This window comes from Penicillium psychrofluorescens (genome assembly GCF_964197705.1).
Source record: "Penicillium psychrofluorescens genome assembly, chromosome: 6".
NCBI lineage: Eukaryota > Fungi > Ascomycota > Eurotiomycetes > Eurotiales > Aspergillaceae > Penicillium > Penicillium psychrofluorescens.
The window spans coordinates 997,158-1,013,278 of record NC_133444.1 but is presented as its reverse complement, the minus strand read 5'-3'; the positions used below and the strand labels follow the sequence as shown (position 1 = coordinate 1,013,278).

Here is a 16,121-nt window from a genome sequence, read left to right as displayed (position 1 = left end):
GCGGTGGATGTTAAGACAACCAGAAGTGTTGCTACACTGACGTTTTCGGGCCGGGGCCTGCGCCACTGTGGCTGAAGCTGCCACAAGTTGCTATGTATGAACGCATAATTATTGTTTCCAAGTAGACCGCTATCAAACATCAAGAATTTTAAGGTATCTATCGCTAAATGGATTCCATATTCCCCTCAATTGTATCCAGCTCCCTAGAAAGCCATGACAGCCCAGTCTCTTCCTTCACAAGCTGCGACATAGTGAGAGCCTGCTGGATGCCCATCGTATGTCCAATTTTCTCTAGAGTCTGCGCAATCCACTGCTTCAACGGGGGCGAGGACCCCACACAATCTGACGCAATATACAACGGCCAGATAAGCCGGAACACGCTCCCTGTGGCCACATCCTCGGAGTTGAAATGATAAGGCACGCTGGCGCATATATCCTCTGCCATCTGCCTACTGATCGCTATACTCCGCAATGCCATCAGGCGGTCCTCTGATGGGCCACCCGGTTTCAGTAGTCTGACGTAGATGTTGCCTATAATCTCGTGGATAATGATGCGGGTAAGGCGGTAATTGTTCCACATAGATGCGATCTCGACGTTTGGATACACATGGTGGCTTTCGCCGTACACCGAGCGGTACTCAGAGTCGTCTTTTTTGTTTTCGTTACAGTAGACACTCGCGATAGTGTATCGAGAGGCAGGATGGATGGACATGACCCATGATACTAGATCTATGTCTAGCTGGAATGCCTTTTGAATGAAGGGTGCCGGGCTGCGGAATGACGATTCGCTGTTGGCGTTCGCGCGGATTTCTGCGGAGAGGTTGCTGACTTGCACGAGGATGTTAAAGAAATCTTCAGTTTTTTCGGATCCGCCGTCGCGGTGGGCAGCCGCCACTTTTGATAACTGGACGACGACAGGCGGTGCGTGCTTTTTATAGAATATGTGACCCAGAGCCTAGATAGTAGGTTAGAATCGGTAAAGAATTCAACAAATATGTCTTACAATCTGTATGCGGATCTGGGAGAATAACTGGAGGCCAGTTGGAGTCTGCAGTTGCTGAACATCCCGCATCTCAATGAGTTTCGTCGCCCCTTGTACATGATTGATCCATCGACCCATTAGATCCGGGCTGCGACAAGTAATTGTCTAGTTGGTCCATCAGATGGAGTTCAATTTGGCTTGAGACAAGATTGTCTTACCTCGTACATACTCAGTAGCATCACAGCGGCCAAAGTGGAGTCTGATTTACATTGGACCCGATCTTGTAGCGCACTGTGAGTGGCTAGTAAAGCCGTGCTATATTCTTGTCGTGCAGCGCGCATCAAGTCCGGCGAGCTGCGTGTGTTGGACATGCTTGCCAGCCCGATGGCCTTGATTGCAGCTTGTAGTGCGGGGCTAGGGTCAGTGCCTAAAAGATGCGGTATGTACGGCAACATGCCCCCCATTTGTGCGTTGCCAACATAGTGCTTCAACGTAAATGACGTCGCACAAACATCTATCGGATCCGAAATAGGCGTCGGCACCACTGAGGTCGGCTCGTCTATAGGACATACTTTCGAGCATTTTGAGGGTTTTGACGGTTTCCGAGGGGCATGCTGTTTCTGGGCCTTCTTGATCACTTCCTCGCTTTGGTCATAGAATCGAAGGGCCGCTGTCTCTCGATAACCAGGGCATTCCCGTTTTACTCGGATGCACTGCGAGCACGACGGCCGTTGCTGGTCGCACTACGCGAATTAGCGGCCTATCCGAGCGCGGTAGTCTCCATACCTTGAGGCGCCTAGCCCGACATAAGGCGCAGTTTAGGCTGGGTTGTCCTCTAAATACCATAGGGCAGGGTATCTCAGTTTGGAATAGTTGAAGAGTATGGAAGCGCGTGGGCGGGAGCCGGTAGAACTGAAATGAACAGAAGGGACGGAAACCCCATAGAGCTGAGAGCGTTGCAATACTAGTCTGATACTCTGGTATTAGGCGGGCAGGGCTGAGAACTATTGCGGGACCGCATAGGGCGAAGAAAATCCGGCATGATTATTGGAGAGACTTACGGACTAACCCTGGTTAGTAGAACCCATTGGTCTGCGTACCGTATTGGGGGCGTATTGAGGGTTGTCGATCCGTCATACCATCGTATTCAATGGAATTGGTTGATAGTTAGCACTATTGGAGATCATCATGCGTCAACTAAATCATCGTGCCGGATTTCTTCAGCCAATGTACGCCTATCTAGTATGCTCGGTATCAGGCCGTTGGGGCGAAAGTTCTCAGCCCCCACGTGTTGGCACGAATAATATAAGTTCTGGATAGGAGGGTCACCTAGAAGGGACGGATCGGAGTTGCTCAGGTAGATAGACATGACTAACACGAGGGAAATGCGTGCTTATGTAGATTTCGGGAGGTGGGGTAACACTGGATTCATATACACACCCAACCCCATCACTTGCGTTTAGACTTGACCACATCCTTCAAAAGCACTTTGTATTAGAGAAAGACACCAAACTCGCAAACATGGGATCTCCCGAGATCCAAGAAAGGGTCCTCAAGCGGTGGTTTCCCCATACGACCACGCCATTCATTGCCAATGCGCCGATGTTCGGTTTCGCAGATTCCCGCTTGGCAGCCGCAGTGACAAGATCTGGGGGGTTGGGTACGTTGATTATATTTGCCATAGCCACACACAGGCCCATGCTGTCCGGTTAGGGGTTATGTCGCAATATCCCCCCATTGACTCGTGTACCACAGGTTTCATTGGCGGGGGCTTCGATTTCGGACCAGAATCGGCCCAGCTGGCCAGACTAGATACTCAACTGGCAGAAACTCGCGCCGAACTCGGGATCGTTTCATCGACGGGGGCTCTGCCTATTGGCGTGGGTTTTATCACATTCAAACCGGCAGGGTTCGAAATGAATGCGATCCCCATTCTCGAGAAGCATCGGGTTGCCGCGGTATGGCTTTCTTTCCCCGAGTCGGATGCAGATCACCTGCCTCTCATAGAAGCCATTAGCAAAATCCAGGCGAAGGGTGATTGGGTCGTCAAAATCCTTGTGCAGGTTGGGACCGTGCAAGCAGCCAGGAGTGCTGTTGAACAGGGTGCAGATGCTGTTGTCGTGCAGGGTACCGATGCTGGAGGTCATCAATGGGCTCAAGGAGCTAGTCTCATGTCGCTTCTACCTGAGGTGCGAGATGCGGTGGCTGGGGATTCAAACAAAAAGGACGTTGCGATCGTGGCTGCTGGTGGGATTGTAGACGGGAGAGGATGTGTTGCTGCTTTGGGTCTTGGTAAGTGGTCTAGTATTTTTTTTTTCTTTTTCAAAATGTGACTGGTGATGGTGTACTGATTACTTCGAGCAGGTGCCGATGGGATTGTCATGGGCACAAGAGTAAGAATATCTAAGCGTTTTCACCAGTAGGTTTGCTGATCGGACTTAAGTTTATTGCAACCACGGAGTGTTCAGCTCCCTCGTTTATCAAGCAATCAATTCTCTCGGCCAGCGACGGCGCCATCTCGACCATCAAGTCGGTCCGGCATGATGTCTTCCAATCTACCGATGTTTTCCCTAGGCAATACGACGGCAGGGCTGTAATTAGCCTCAGTTGGAACGATTCCCAAAGTGGCGTCAGCAATGAGGAAGTCATTCAGCGTTATAACGATGCTGCCAAGCAAGGAGATGTTCAGAGGCGAACGATTTGGGCGTGAGTCCAATTGTGCTCGATTTGATACGCTGTACCCACTGACAAGTTGTTCTAGCGGTGCGAGCGTTGGAGTTATCGACGCAGTGGTATCTACAGACCAGTTGATCAAAGATATTCAGCAGCAGGTGAAGTTGGCTGTTCAAAAGATCACGGAGCTGATTTAAGTAGCAGCGTATGCTTCTATAATCGAGCCTCTCAAGGAAATAAGAATAACACTGCACCGCATCATAAATCCCAGAATAGGGAATTTACATGTTCTCCTTTACAAACAACTAGAAGTGCGTAAAATGATTGAGAAACGATTGCCGAGGCTAGATTGAATGGATATGGAAGATGTTACAGTCCGAGGCAATTCACACCAACGGAATGATCTATGAGAAGCGCTTCTCCACCGCCTTCCAGTTGATGACCTCCCAGATGGCCTTGAAGTACTCGGCCTTGCGGTTCTGGTACTGCAAGCTGAGGTGATGGTTAGTATATTCCGGGAGAAAACATCACAAGGTTCTTACTAGTAGGCGTGCTCCCAAGCGTCAATGCCGAGCAGAGGGACGAACTGACCGACGACGGGGTCCTGGTTCTGTCGCTGGAGTTAGTAAACGAATGGTGGCTACGGATTCAGCATCACTTACAGCATAGGTGCGGATACCAATCTGGCCGGTCTGCTTGTCCTTGACCAGCCACGCCCAGCCGCTCCCCTGGATGCCGGCCAGGGCGGTATTCATCTTGTTCTGGAACTCGTCCAGGCTGCCGTAGGTGCTGTCAATGGCCTTGAATAGAGCTCCAGAAGGAGGCTCACCACCACCAGCGTTCTTCGGGGCTAGGTTCTCCCAGAACAAGGAGTGGTTCAGGTGGCCTCCGCCGTGGAAGTTGACGGCGGGCTTGAGGGCAATCTGAGCCGAGATGTCGTTCTTGGCCTGGGCCTCCTGGAGCTGCTCCATAGCATTGTTGTAGCTGGTCACATAAGTGTTGTGGTGGTTCTTGTGGTGCAGCTCCATGATCTTGCCGCTAATGGACGGCTCCAGGGCGCCATAGTCGTCTGTATTTGGTCAGCTACAGGGCAATTTGGCATGTACAAGGCCAAACTACACAATCTTCAACGTACAGGACAGGTCCGGCAGGGTGGCCTTGCCGCGGGCAAAGGTCAAGCCGGCAACGCCAGCAGCTTTAGGAGTAGCCGAAGCTCCCGAGCGGAGGGCCACGCGGGCCGAGTTGGAGAGCAGAGCAGCCATTGTGAATAAGCAAAGTCGGGTCTGGAAGGAAGGAGTAAAATCCAAAGGAAAGGAGTGTTCAGGAGAAGGAGAAGTCGAACAGGACAAAAGGGAAGGTATGAAGTAACGAGTAACGTCATCTTGTTTTCGCCCGGACTAGGGTTCATCCGGGTGCCGGAGCTCCACGTGAATTTCAGTTATCGATAGTCGTTTAGTTCGAAGTTGTCACTCACTTTCCCAGCCACACCACCGGCATGGAGTCGCCTTTGTCTGGCTTCGCGGGCCAGAAGCGCAAGGCTGCTGATATGAGCTCCAGCGACGATGAGGAGGCCCGTCCGGGCTTTCAAGGCTTTGCGAGAGCGTCGCGCCGTTCCGAGTCACCTCCCTCCATGGGTGGTTTGGGCAGTACAGCTCGCAATCCCCGGGGCAGCATGGCCAACACAAACGCCGCAGCACCACCCCGAGGCGGCCGATCCGCTCGAGGTGGAAACGGCGCGGGAGGAGGAAACTCGTTCGCCGCGCGCATGATGGCCAAGATGGGCTACCAGGAAGGCCAAGGTCTCGGATCCAGTGGCCAGGGTATCGTCAATCCGATCGAAGCGCAGGCGCGACCGCAGGGGGCTGGTCTTGGTGCAGTACGCGAGAAGACCAAGCAAGCTCGCGAGGAGGAGAAACGGGCGGCCCGGCACCGAGGCGAAGTGCTCGAAGACAGCTCAGACGAGGAACGGCGGCGGCGGCGGAAGAAGAAGGAGGAGGGCAAGACGGGCAGTCGCAGCGGGACGGGCACGCCGGTCGCGCGCACAAAACCCCAGTTCCGTACCGCCCGCGAGATGGAGGCAGATATGGAGGGTCTTGAGGTTCCGAACGTGCTCAAATCGTTGATCGACGCTACGGGCAAGGAACAGCGCGTCCTGACCTCGACAGCTGGATTGATGACGCCACAAGATTTCGTCAGACAGGATGAAGGCGAAGCAGTGAAGATTGCTCGACGAGCCCGGCACGACCTGGAGGCCTTTGCAGACGAGTGGAAAGGCTTGACCGAACGCAAGAAATTCATCGAACTCGAAGAGGCCCAGGTGGTGGAGGAATTGGATGCATACCAGTCCCGGGTCAACCATCTGACGGGATTGATCGCTGCGGTGGAAGAGCTGGACATTTTCGAACATGACGAAAGCATCACAGCGAAATTCGACGAGATGACGGGTAAACTGGAGGCCGTGTACTCTACATATCAAGACGCCGTTGATGCATACCGGCTGCCAGAGATGGCGGTCGCTGCCATGCATCCATTGTTCCGACAAGCAATGGAAGAGTGGGAGCCTCTCCAAGATCCGACATTCCTCGTGTCCAACCTCACCCGACTTCAGCCTCTTCTCTCTCGCAGGACCGATGGTGAAGAGTCCCAGCAGCGGCATTCCACATCCCCATACGAAACAATGATCTACACGCTCTGGCTCCCACGGATGCGATCTGCGCTCTTGAATGACTGGGATGTCTACGACCCGTCCGTTGCGACATCTCTAGTGCTAGCGTGGAAGCCAATTGTCCCACCTTTTGTTTATGCCAATGTTCTGGATCAACTGGTCGTTCCTAAGCTCAGTGGAGCGCTCAAGAACTGGAAACCGCGGATCAGTCGCCGGCACCCATCCGAGCACGATGGGCAGTTCCCATGGTGGCTGTTTACGTGGCTGCAATACCTGGATGAACGACATACCAATCCCAAGCAGCCGACTGGTCTTATGTCGGATGCAAGGAGAAAGTTCCGCCTGATGTTGGACTCGTGGAGCCTACGCAAGGGTCTGATCAACGGCATCGAGCTCTGGCGGGATGCACTGGGCCCGGAGTTTGACGGGTGTCTGCGCAACCACCTGCTCCCACGTCTGGCCCGTCACCTCCGCGAAGACTTCGTCGTGAACCCGCAGGATCAAGATCTGACTGCCTTGGAAGACGTTCTCCACTGGAGAGACTTCTTCCAGCCCAACGTGATGGGCCTGCTACTGGTCTCTGAGTTCTTCCCCAAGTGGCATGAGATTCTATACATCTGGCTCACCAACGATCCCAACTACGAAGAGGTCGGCACGTGGTTTTCTTGGTGGCAAACCCAGATTCCGGAGAATATCAAAGAGCTTACGCTCATCAACGACGAGTGGGAGAAAGGCTTACAGACAATGAATCTCGCCTTGCAACTTGGAGATCGCGCCGCGACCGAACTGCCACCGCCGACCACCACCACACAGCCATCTCTCCCGACCCGGGACGAAGCCGTTGCCGAAGCTGCGGCAGCTGCCAGCGCGCCGGCACCGCGGCCAAAGGCCCCAGTCACCGAAGAGATTGCTTTCAAGGACATTTTGGAAGGTTGGTGCTCCGAGCAAGGGCTTATTATGCTGCCTCTGCGTGAGGCACACCCGCAAAACGGACAGCCTCTATTCCGCATCACTGCCAGTGCGACGGGCAAGGGTGGAGTCGTGGCCTTCCTGCAGGGCGACGTGGTCTGGGTGCAAAACAAGAAGGCCAAAGATATCTGGGAGCCGATGGGATTGGAGGATCGCCTGGTGGAGCGTGCGGAGGGCCGATAGGCGGTGTTGAATGGCTATGTCGTTTTAAATAATTCCATCCCCGCAAACTCGATCCCACGCTGCTTGAATCCAAAAAACAAAAAAACAATACATATATTATTAGATCCATGACACCGACAGAAAGAAGCATTGCGTAAGGCCGACCAGGGAAGTTTCTTGGCAGTGAGGGAACATAGCGCGAGGCTGAGCTTAGCGGCAAACCTCTCGTTGGTCCCGTTGGAAGATATTCCCTTTGCTTTCTCTTTATGGACAGGGCAGTTCTCCCGGTTGGCTTGGCGCCCTTGCCGGCCTACAGGACATATTGTCACTTTGTTCGAAGTGGTGGTCTGAATGCTTTCCACGGCATCTGCACAACCCTAAGCGGACGAGGGGCGGCGACCCCAGGTTATGGCCCCAACACCCTTGGGGCCACACCGACGCTGTGGACATACCCATGTACCGGTAGACACTGAACGCACAGTCCTCCCGGCCAAGCCCCCGACCTGAACCTTTTGTACGGAGTAGGGCCGGCCGTGTATCCGCCAAGTGGAGATGGGGCCAAAAACGTGTTGGTTGCGATCAATTTTGGCGTCGCCGTAGCACTAGTAAGGATACCGGTACCCTTGTCCAGCCCCGCCATCATTATTATGGGGCTTAACAGAGCCTCAAAAGGGTAGAAAGCAGGCTAATTATAGACCCCCGGGAAAGATATTTAAGAGGATCGCTGCCCTACGTTCATTTTACTTCTCCCGACCCCAAGCCCAACCCCACCTATCCAATATCTCTCTCATCGCTTACCTCTTTCATCACAAACCGCCAACATGCACTCCAAGGTCGCAGCCGCCCTCTTCCTCTCCAGCCTAGCCATGGCTGCTCCCGCTGTCACCGAGGAGCCCTCAGACTTGGGCATCTCCGTCATGACCCCGCCTCCCGCCGTTGTGTCGGCGGAGAGGGCCGTGGCCAGCGCGATTCCGATTACGATCGAGGAGCAGCTAGAACAAGCCTATGTTCATAGCAACTTTCAGAAGATCGAGAGCATTGAAACCTACATCGTGAGCGAGTTACTTTACAACAGTGCCTGGCGGGATCGTGTGCCCGCTAGCGACTTGGCTATATTCTCCTCTGAGCTCTTCGCATCGGCGTCCGCCACTAGCATTGCCATCCCCGGGAGCTCTTCCGTCTCTCACACTCCCGGTTCCTCTACCAGTCTCTCCACGGCGACTGCTACCGGTGGCTCCGGTTCTGGATCGGGTTCTGGATCGGGTTCTGGCTCTAGATCGGGTTCTGGCTCTGGATCGGGTTCCGGCTCGGGCTCGACTTCGACCTCGACCGAGATCGTGACGTCGGGCAGTAAGACCGCGGCCTCGGGCAGTAAGCCCACAACGACCAACGGCGCTACTGTTCCCAGTGCCAACGTCGCCGCCAGCTTCGCCGGCGCGGTCGGTCTGTTGGGATTCATGCTTGCGCTGTGAGAATGGTGCAATCTGCCACGATTTATGAGGGAATCGTGTTTTTCCGCTTGTCTTGATTAGTGTCGTTTTGAGCCGCTGGAGTTGGTCTGCTATGTAATTAGAATCTTATAATTCCCCCCTGTCTACGCCACAAAATGTTTTGGTCACGAAGAATACCGTTTATGAGAACATACTCAATGACGACGGATTTGTGAATACGTTTCTTAAAATTGAACATGTAGATGTTCCAGTGTTGCAATTCTGGATGCATACTTCGTTAGCTGATAGCCACTTTCCAAATGATTGATTTCTGGTGAGCCAGCATGGCATCGATGTCATATCTCATACTGTAGAACATGAATCATGGAAACACAACTCTCTAAATCTGTTGCTACTGTGCCAGCCCCTAACTAGGCCTTGCAATCTGCAATCTAGTGGGCTCGAGTCGAGCCGCTATGTAGTAACCTGACCCACATATCCTCGGAATTTTCGTACAGTAAGAGGAGTCGTCTACATCGACAGAAGAATATTCACTATTCAAGGACATCCATCGGGATACAGACTTCTAGGAAATCGGTATCATTTTCTTGTAAATCTTTTCATGTTTCATCCTTGACGGCGCTCGACCTCGATCACTGGACTCAGCTGAGGCCCGTGAACCTAGATTAGTCTAGCCTCACCGGCTAGTGCTTACAGGAGTACTATCGTGCTGGCCAAGGCGCTGCGTATCCCACGTTCTTGGTGACGAGCGTAAGCTACATAACCCCTCCCAGGTCTGAGGTAAAATATTTTCCTAGCCACAAACTTCAATTCATACCCCCACATCCGATCACGACAATGGTGTACACAATTTATGAGGGCTTTGTTCTCCAAGCAAAGCGGGCCTTGACGGCACTTTCGCAAATCCTTCACAAAGCCGAGGAGGGGCCCAACGCTTCCAGTCTTCCGTCCTGTCGACTCCACGATGACATGAAATCACTTAGCTTTCAAGTGTTCGCGGCAAGCACGCAGACATTGCTAGCTCTGGCTAAGCTGACCGACGAACCACTGCCAACAGAAGACACGAGCAAGGACGTTGTCTACACATATGCGGAAATGTACGCTCGCATCGACAAGGTGCTCCAGGCCCTCGAGACGGTTGACAAAGACCTCATCCTCGAACATTGTGAGGCTGTCAAGCCCACGCCTATAGGGCCTAATATACAACCCATGTCTGGGGTTACATTCGCGTGCTTTATGCAGGCCAATATTTTCTTTCATGTATCTACTGCCTATGGCATCTTGCGCAAGGAAGGCGTGCCTCTAGGCAAGGTGGATTATATTATGCCGTTTGTAATGTCCTAAGGCTTAGCGTTAATCAAAGGCTTTGACTTGACCAGCAACCGACTCTGCGAACTTTGATTTCGTGAACGGGGGTCTCATTCGGAGTCATCCACTGCGCGACTCTGTTCTCGATTAGGGCTCGGGCTCGGAGATAGTAGGTTATGGAAGAAGCAGTCCAGGCCGAGTGCCTTACCTCATCCCTTCAAGATTCCCGGATCCACCGCGGCGCCCAATAACCTTCGCGCTAATGGTCATGGTCGTCATCACTCCAATCACCATCCTCGGATTTCTCTTTGCTCGTTATTCAGCGCTGACCTTTCCTGTCGCCCTGATTGGTGTCGGCCTCCTGCGTGGATGAAAACATCGTCCCGTTGTGCAGTCTTTGCTCTGCAGGCATCGGGCAGAGAAAAGACGGATGGAGGAATAAATAGGGGACGGGCCCTCTTCTTTTCTGTACTATTTACTTCTGGACGGGTGATGCCTTAGATCGTTTTCTCTCTTCTTTCCATTTGTGTATTCCTTCTTGTCAACCTTGCTGGGCCTCGCCTTTGACGTCAGCCACCGCCACAGCTTCCTAGCATAGCTTCTAAAGCTCGCACGGCTGCCCATCGTAGCCAGCGCTACCCCCAACATGGCATTCCTCTTCCTCAAACAGAAACTCTTCCCCCAGCAGCAGTCAACCCAGGTCTCCGGTCAGTCGATCCATCCGTGGTGTGGCGCGCCATACAGATCAGATCATTAATAGAAACCAGGGAAACCACTCCTCGCCCGCATCGACGACGATGATACACTCCGCGGCGACTCGGATCAGGACATTGAGTCGGGGCGCAACTACGCGACTTTCGGACGGTCCACCAGCCACGACGACTCCAGCAGCACCGGTGGCAGCAGCGTCAGCGGGCGGGCGCGCATCAACCCGCGCATCGTGTCGGATGCTATTCTCGGGCTGTCGGATGGCCTGACGGTGCCCTTTGCCTTGAGCGCAGGTCTGTCCGCGCTGGGTAACACCAAGGTCGTTGTCCTGGGTGGCCTGGCCGAGCTGGCAGCCGGTGCGATCTCGATGGGGCTGGGCGGGTATGTGGGAGCCAAGAGTGAAGCGTAAGTCTTTTTCCTACTTCTCTATTTGACATGGTTAGATCTTGCTCTGACCTCTGTCTAGCGAATCCTACGACGCCACAGTCCGCGAGACACAAGAATTAATTGACAACGATCCGAACCAAACCCGCGCCATGGTGCACGAGACCTTCGCGCCCTACGGCCTCTCCGCCGCCGCCATCACCGACATCACATCCGACCTGCACGCCTCGAGCGAGCGGCTGCGCAACTTCTTACTGACCTTCTACCACTGCCAGTCCGCGCCAGCCTGCAACCAAGCCTGGGTCTCGGCCGTGACGCTGGCAATTGGCTATTTCGTGGGCGGTTTCATCCCGCTCATCCCGTACTTCATCGCCGAGCGCGTCATCGTCGCGCTGTACTGGAGTATTGGGGTCATGGCCGTGACTCTGCTGGCGTTTGGATATGCGAAGACCTGCATCGTGCGCGGCTGGACTGGTCGCGATAATGTTCTGGCTGGTGTGTGGGGGGGTGTGCAGATGTGTTTCGTTGGTGGTGTTGCCGCTGGTGCGGCGATTGGACTGGTTCGTCTGATTGATACCGGTGGAGCGCATTGATTTGCATAGAGTCGAGGGTTATGCGGTTTTGTAGCCAGTTACATCTTCTCTCATCATTAGCGATTGGCGTTGCAGATTAATGACATGACATGATATGACCACCACTGGGGTATTTATAATCTTCCCAAATGGCGAACTGAGTGCCTCGCCTTCATTATTGTATTGTATCAAAGCGATATCATCCTTGTAACGCCTTCTCGACCAAAGTCTGCCCCCGCTCCGACAAGTCAATCTTCAACGCCTGTTCCCTCCCCTTCTCCGACATCTTCCCCCAAGTCTTGCGCAGAATATCCACAATCTTCTCCTCATCCCCGAGCTCCCTCTCAAACTTGTCAAACTGATCGTCCAAAAACACCAGACACGCCACATCCTCCAGTGTCTGCGTCTCGGGGTCCCCCTTCTTCAGATCCGCCTTGCGTATCAGTGCGCCTACCCGCGCCGCCTCCTCCGCGCTATACCCGCTCTCCGTACAAATCTGCTCCGCCAGCGTGGCCTGCCGCCACTGCAGCTCCGCGCGCCAGGAGTGGTACCCAATCTTCGTGGCTGGGAACTCGCTGCGCGCGAGTTCCCATCGGCGCAGGTGTTGGGCGCGAATGGCGAGCTGGAGCAATTCTGAGGCCGAAGGTTCCACGAGGGTGAGGTATGAGGTCATTTTGTTGGCATAGTGTAGCTCATATGGAATCTGGCCCTGCGATGACGGATCCTGTGTTTGCCGTGGGTCGCAGGCATGTGCTTCGTCGATGCGACGGAGGGCTGTTTCGTATCTGGACATGTTGATTGGGGGCGTGCGTATTCGGAGGTTCAACCATTGGGGAATCGATAAATTATTGCGTCGGGTGCAGTCTAGATAACTGCTCTTTTGTAGATGTTTTGATTGGTTGATCCAGTCTAAAAACCACTCACTGGAGTTCCCCGTAGCCCTAACTCAATAACGGCTTGCGCAAGACTTCTCATGACGGCCATGGCCGTGTTGTTACCAATTAGACGTCTGGATAAGATATCATTTTCTGCAGATTGTTCTTTCAGCCCGAAATTGTCGTCAAGGGAGCCACGAACTGATCAATCGTGGCGTATCTAGTAACCCTTTCCGGACTAGTGTAGCGCCCGGGCTAGAAACCGCCGCTCGGCCCTGATCACCTAGTTGTCGTGTCGGCTTGAGGAGCCTGTTTTCCTTTTCACGGCAATTCCGTGAAGAACTGAGCTGGCCGGCAAAACGCCATGTTGATGGCGTCGCTGATAGCCATCGGTGTTGTCCGGTATAGTCTGGATAGCCAGCCCTCTTGGACAGACAGCAGCATGTTCCAGGATAAGAGCGCAGCGACAATTTTGCTTTCTAATGATACACTGTAATTATATTGATTAGCCATCTCTGGCCCAAAAAAATAACCTCATAAATGAGTCGCAAGTACTCTCTGGACGTATCAGATCGAGATCAAAGAATAAAGACAGCCCGAAGACGGACTATCTGATGTGAAGGCCCAATCTCCAGGTCTCTCCACTCCAACACCCGAAAGTGCTAAACAAGCCAGACACAAGCCTTTCTTGCCCTAACCAGTGAGATGATGTCAATCATGAATGAATCAAGAATTGGCCCCAGATCGCAACACTAGCCGGCAATTTTACCCCCAGTCTCAGGCGAACAAGCAATGCGAGCCCAGCTGTTGCGTCTTCAGTATTTCCTTGTTTTTAGTCTGCGACAGCGCCATATCTGCGTGCCTACGGCGATGCCGATCACTTCAACGGCATGGTAAGGCTGGCAGGGAGTTCGCAGCCGATTGTACTTAGACACCGCCCCGAAGCGCCAATCAGGGCTAAAGGATGCGCCGAACAAGAACACCATGATAGTGCTTAATCGGCTGCCGTGGAATAGATCTAGTTCTACTGAGCCACGAACGTGTGCATCCTGGTGCTCCTGGAGGCTGACCGTCGTGTTGATCTAGCCATTCGCATGCCTTGCCGCAGTCGTTATTTTAGACCCCAGATGATGGCACTTTCAACTAAATCAGATTTCGTCTTTTCCAGATAGGGTAAATGGAATCTCAGCTGGCCCCATCCACACTCTCGTCGGCTATTTTGGGATATGGGGGGTTTGGGATATCATTTCAAGGCATTGTTGTTATTGATCCTTGGCTCTTCCCTGGGGGAATTTAAAGACAGCGACTCTTTCCACTCTTGTGCTTCTTCTTTCTAGAACAGATTGTAGAAAACTCATTTTTCCCGCTTCTTTTATCATATCCAGAGAAACAATGGCGGCTGTTCCTCAGGATACTTCGTTTCGTCCTACCTGGCAGCTCAAATCTATCTTCGCCGTGGTAGGGCTGCTCAACTTTGTGGCTGCACTCGACGCAACCTCTGTATCAGTCTCGCTGCCGGTAAGATCCCTGTTGATCTAATACATCCATAAGCAGTATATGCCTTCAATACTGACCGTTGACATCTGATATAGACCATCTCCAATGACCTTGGCGGAACAGCAACAGAAGCCTTCTGGACAGGCACATCCTTCCTGGTAGCGTCATGCGTCTTCCAACCGGTCTTCTCCCTATCATCCGACATCTTCGGCCGCAAAGCCGTCCTCCTCGCAGCCGTGGTATCCTTCACCCTCGGCTCCATCCTCTCAGCCGTCTCCCAAAACTTCGCCCTCCTCCTCACCGGCCGCTCCATTCAAGGCATCGGCGGCGGCGGGATCATGGCCCTCACCGAGATCCTCATCGCAGACCTCATCCCGCTGCGCGAGCGCGGCAAGTGGATGAGCATCCGCTCCGGCACCTGGGCGCTGGGCACCGTCGTCGGCCCGCTCATCGGCGGCGGGTTCACGCAGTCGTCTGCAGGCTGGCGCTGGATCTTCTGGATCAACCTGCCCTTCTGTGGCCTGGGCCTGATTCTGATTCCCATCTTCCTGAAACTGCACCATGACAAAGTCTCGCTGCGAGACAAGCTCGCCACCGTGGACTATCTCGGCTCCGTCTTGTTCGTCGCTTCCCTCACGGCCTTCCTCATCCCGCTCACCTGGGGCGGCGTCATGTACGCCTGGAGCTCGTGGCACACGCTCCTCCCTCTGATCCTCGGTGCGGCCGGGCTACTCGCCTTCGCCGCGTACGAGTGTCTCGTCCCGTCTCGCCCGCTCATCCCGCCGGTGATCTTCAACAACCGCACGGTCTCGCTCAACCTCCTGGGCAGCTTCCTGCACGGCGTCATCCTCTGGGCACTCGTCTACTATCTCCCGCTCTACTACGAGGGCGTGCTGGGCTTCAGCCCCGTGATGTCCGGCGTCGCCGTGTTCCCAGAGACATTCACCGTGGCCCCCATTTCCGTGATCACGGGCATCGTCGCCGCGAAAGTCGGCCGGTACCGCTGGGCCCTCTGGGCCGGCTGGCCGCTCTCCTCGCTGGGGCTGGGCCTGCTGTATCTCCTCGACGCCAACACCCCAACCGCGAAATGGGTCTGTCTGAACCTCGTCGCCGGCATCGGTCTGGGCATGCTCTACCCAACCGTCATGCTCGCAGTGCAAGTCGCCGCCGACCCGGCATACCAGTCCATCACCGTGACGATGACGACCTTCTTCCGGGTGCTGGGCCAGGCGGTCGGCGTGGCTATCGGCGGGGTGGTGTTTCAGAACCGCATCAAGCATAACTTCAACAATCACCCGTCTCTGGGCCGGTCTGCGGATCAGTATGCAAGCGATGCGTCGAGTCTGGTGGAGTATATCAAGGCTCTGGCCTCGGACAGTCCGCAGCGTCACTTGATTGAGTCGCTGTACGCGGACTCGCTATCGATTGTCTGGATTGTTATGTGCACTGTGGCCGCTCTGGGCTTCCTGACTAGTCTTTTCTCAAAGTCATACTCCATGAACCGGAACTTTTCGTCTAGTCAGGGCTTGAGGGCCGGCTCTCAGGCGTCGGATGAGGAGTCTACCAGTTCTACTGAAGATTTCAAGGGCTTAATAGGGATAACGGAGGCTGATATGAATGTTCGCCAACATCTTCATCCACGTTAGTAGTCATTCGAGGCTTGACGAGTCAGTCCTATTTCAATTGCGAATCCTAAAAACTTAACATTTAACCTCCCTCGTGTCAGATAGATAGACTAGGCGCAGAACAGCGGCGGCATTATGTATGCATTAGGCTACCGGAAAATTTTTTCAAAAGACAAAAAGTACTAGTACACAATCCACACGTTGTTGCTCGGTGGGGGGAAATCATACAAATTGCCAGAAAAAAGAGAAA

General features: G+C 53.8%; 9 protein-coding genes across 9 annotated transcripts; 6 read left to right on the top strand and 3 right to left on the bottom strand.

Moving 5' to 3' along the window:
* Positions 1–163: 163 nt before the first annotated feature.
* Positions 164–1,353, bottom strand: PFLUO_LOCUS8900 (uncharacterized protein; the record flags this gene model as incomplete). The annotated part of the gene is made up of 3 exons (XM_073786675.1): positions 164–955; positions 1,004–1,147; positions 1,201–1,353. The coding sequence occupies 3 exons, from the start codon at positions 1,351–1,353 to the stop codon at positions 164–166; spliced, it is 1,089 nt and encodes a 362-aa protein (XP_073642907.1).
* A 1,150-nt stretch (positions 1,354–2,503) lies between these two features.
* Positions 2,504–3,852, top strand: PFLUO_LOCUS8899 (uncharacterized protein; the record flags this gene model as incomplete). Its single annotated transcript, XM_073786674.1, has 5 exons — positions 2,504–2,642; positions 2,738–3,274; positions 3,347–3,375; positions 3,426–3,688; positions 3,744–3,852. The coding sequence occupies 5 exons, from the start codon at positions 2,504–2,506 to the stop codon at positions 3,850–3,852; spliced, it is 1,077 nt and encodes a 358-aa protein (XP_073642906.1).
* A 207-nt stretch (positions 3,853–4,059) lies between these two features.
* On the bottom strand, positions 4,060–4,917 carry PFLUO_LOCUS8898 (mitochondrial; the record flags this gene model as incomplete). Its single annotated transcript, XM_073786673.1, has 4 exons — positions 4,060–4,147; positions 4,198–4,265; positions 4,318–4,724; positions 4,791–4,917. 4 exons carry the CDS (start codon positions 4,915–4,917, stop codon positions 4,060–4,062), a joined length of 690 nt encoding a protein of 229 aa, XP_073642905.1.
* A 233-nt stretch (positions 4,918–5,150) lies between these two features.
* Positions 5,151–7,472, top strand: PFLUO_LOCUS8897 (uncharacterized protein; the record flags this gene model as incomplete). Its single annotated transcript, XM_073786672.1, has 1 exon — positions 5,151–7,472. The coding sequence occupies one exon, from the start codon at positions 5,151–5,153 to the stop codon at positions 7,470–7,472; it is 2,322 nt and encodes a 773-aa protein (XP_073642904.1).
* Positions 7,473–8,272: 800 nt separating this feature from the next.
* On the top strand, positions 8,273–8,923 carry PFLUO_LOCUS8896 (uncharacterized protein; the record flags this gene model as incomplete). Its single annotated transcript, XM_073786671.1, has 1 exon — positions 8,273–8,923. The coding sequence occupies one exon, from the start codon at positions 8,273–8,275 to the stop codon at positions 8,921–8,923; it is 651 nt and encodes a 216-aa protein (XP_073642903.1).
* Positions 8,924–9,739: 816 nt separating this feature from the next.
* On the top strand, positions 9,740–10,246 carry PFLUO_LOCUS8895 (uncharacterized protein; the record flags this gene model as incomplete). Its single annotated transcript, XM_073786670.1, has 1 exon — positions 9,740–10,246. The coding sequence occupies one exon, from the start codon at positions 9,740–9,742 to the stop codon at positions 10,244–10,246; it is 507 nt and encodes a 168-aa protein (XP_073642902.1).
* A 610-nt stretch (positions 10,247–10,856) lies between these two features.
* Positions 10,857–11,895, top strand: PFLUO_LOCUS8894 (Protein ccc1; the record flags this gene model as incomplete). Its single annotated transcript, XM_073786669.1, has 3 exons — positions 10,857–10,917; positions 10,978–11,323; positions 11,385–11,895. The coding sequence occupies 3 exons, from the start codon at positions 10,857–10,859 to the stop codon at positions 11,893–11,895; spliced, it is 918 nt and encodes a 305-aa protein (XP_073642901.1).
* A 178-nt stretch (positions 11,896–12,073) lies between these two features.
* Positions 12,074–12,667, bottom strand: PFLUO_LOCUS8893 (uncharacterized protein; the record flags this gene model as incomplete). The annotated part of the gene is made up of 1 exon (XM_073786668.1): positions 12,074–12,667. The coding sequence occupies one exon, from the start codon at positions 12,665–12,667 to the stop codon at positions 12,074–12,076; it is 594 nt and encodes a 197-aa protein (XP_073642900.1).
* Positions 12,668–14,141: 1,474 nt separating this feature from the next.
* Positions 14,142–15,892, top strand: PFLUO_LOCUS8892 (uncharacterized protein; the record flags this gene model as incomplete). Its single annotated transcript, XM_073786667.1, has 2 exons — positions 14,142–14,267; positions 14,342–15,892. 2 exons carry the CDS (start codon positions 14,142–14,144, stop codon positions 15,890–15,892), a joined length of 1,677 nt encoding a protein of 558 aa, XP_073642899.1.
* Positions 15,893–16,121: the final 229 nt, after the last annotated feature.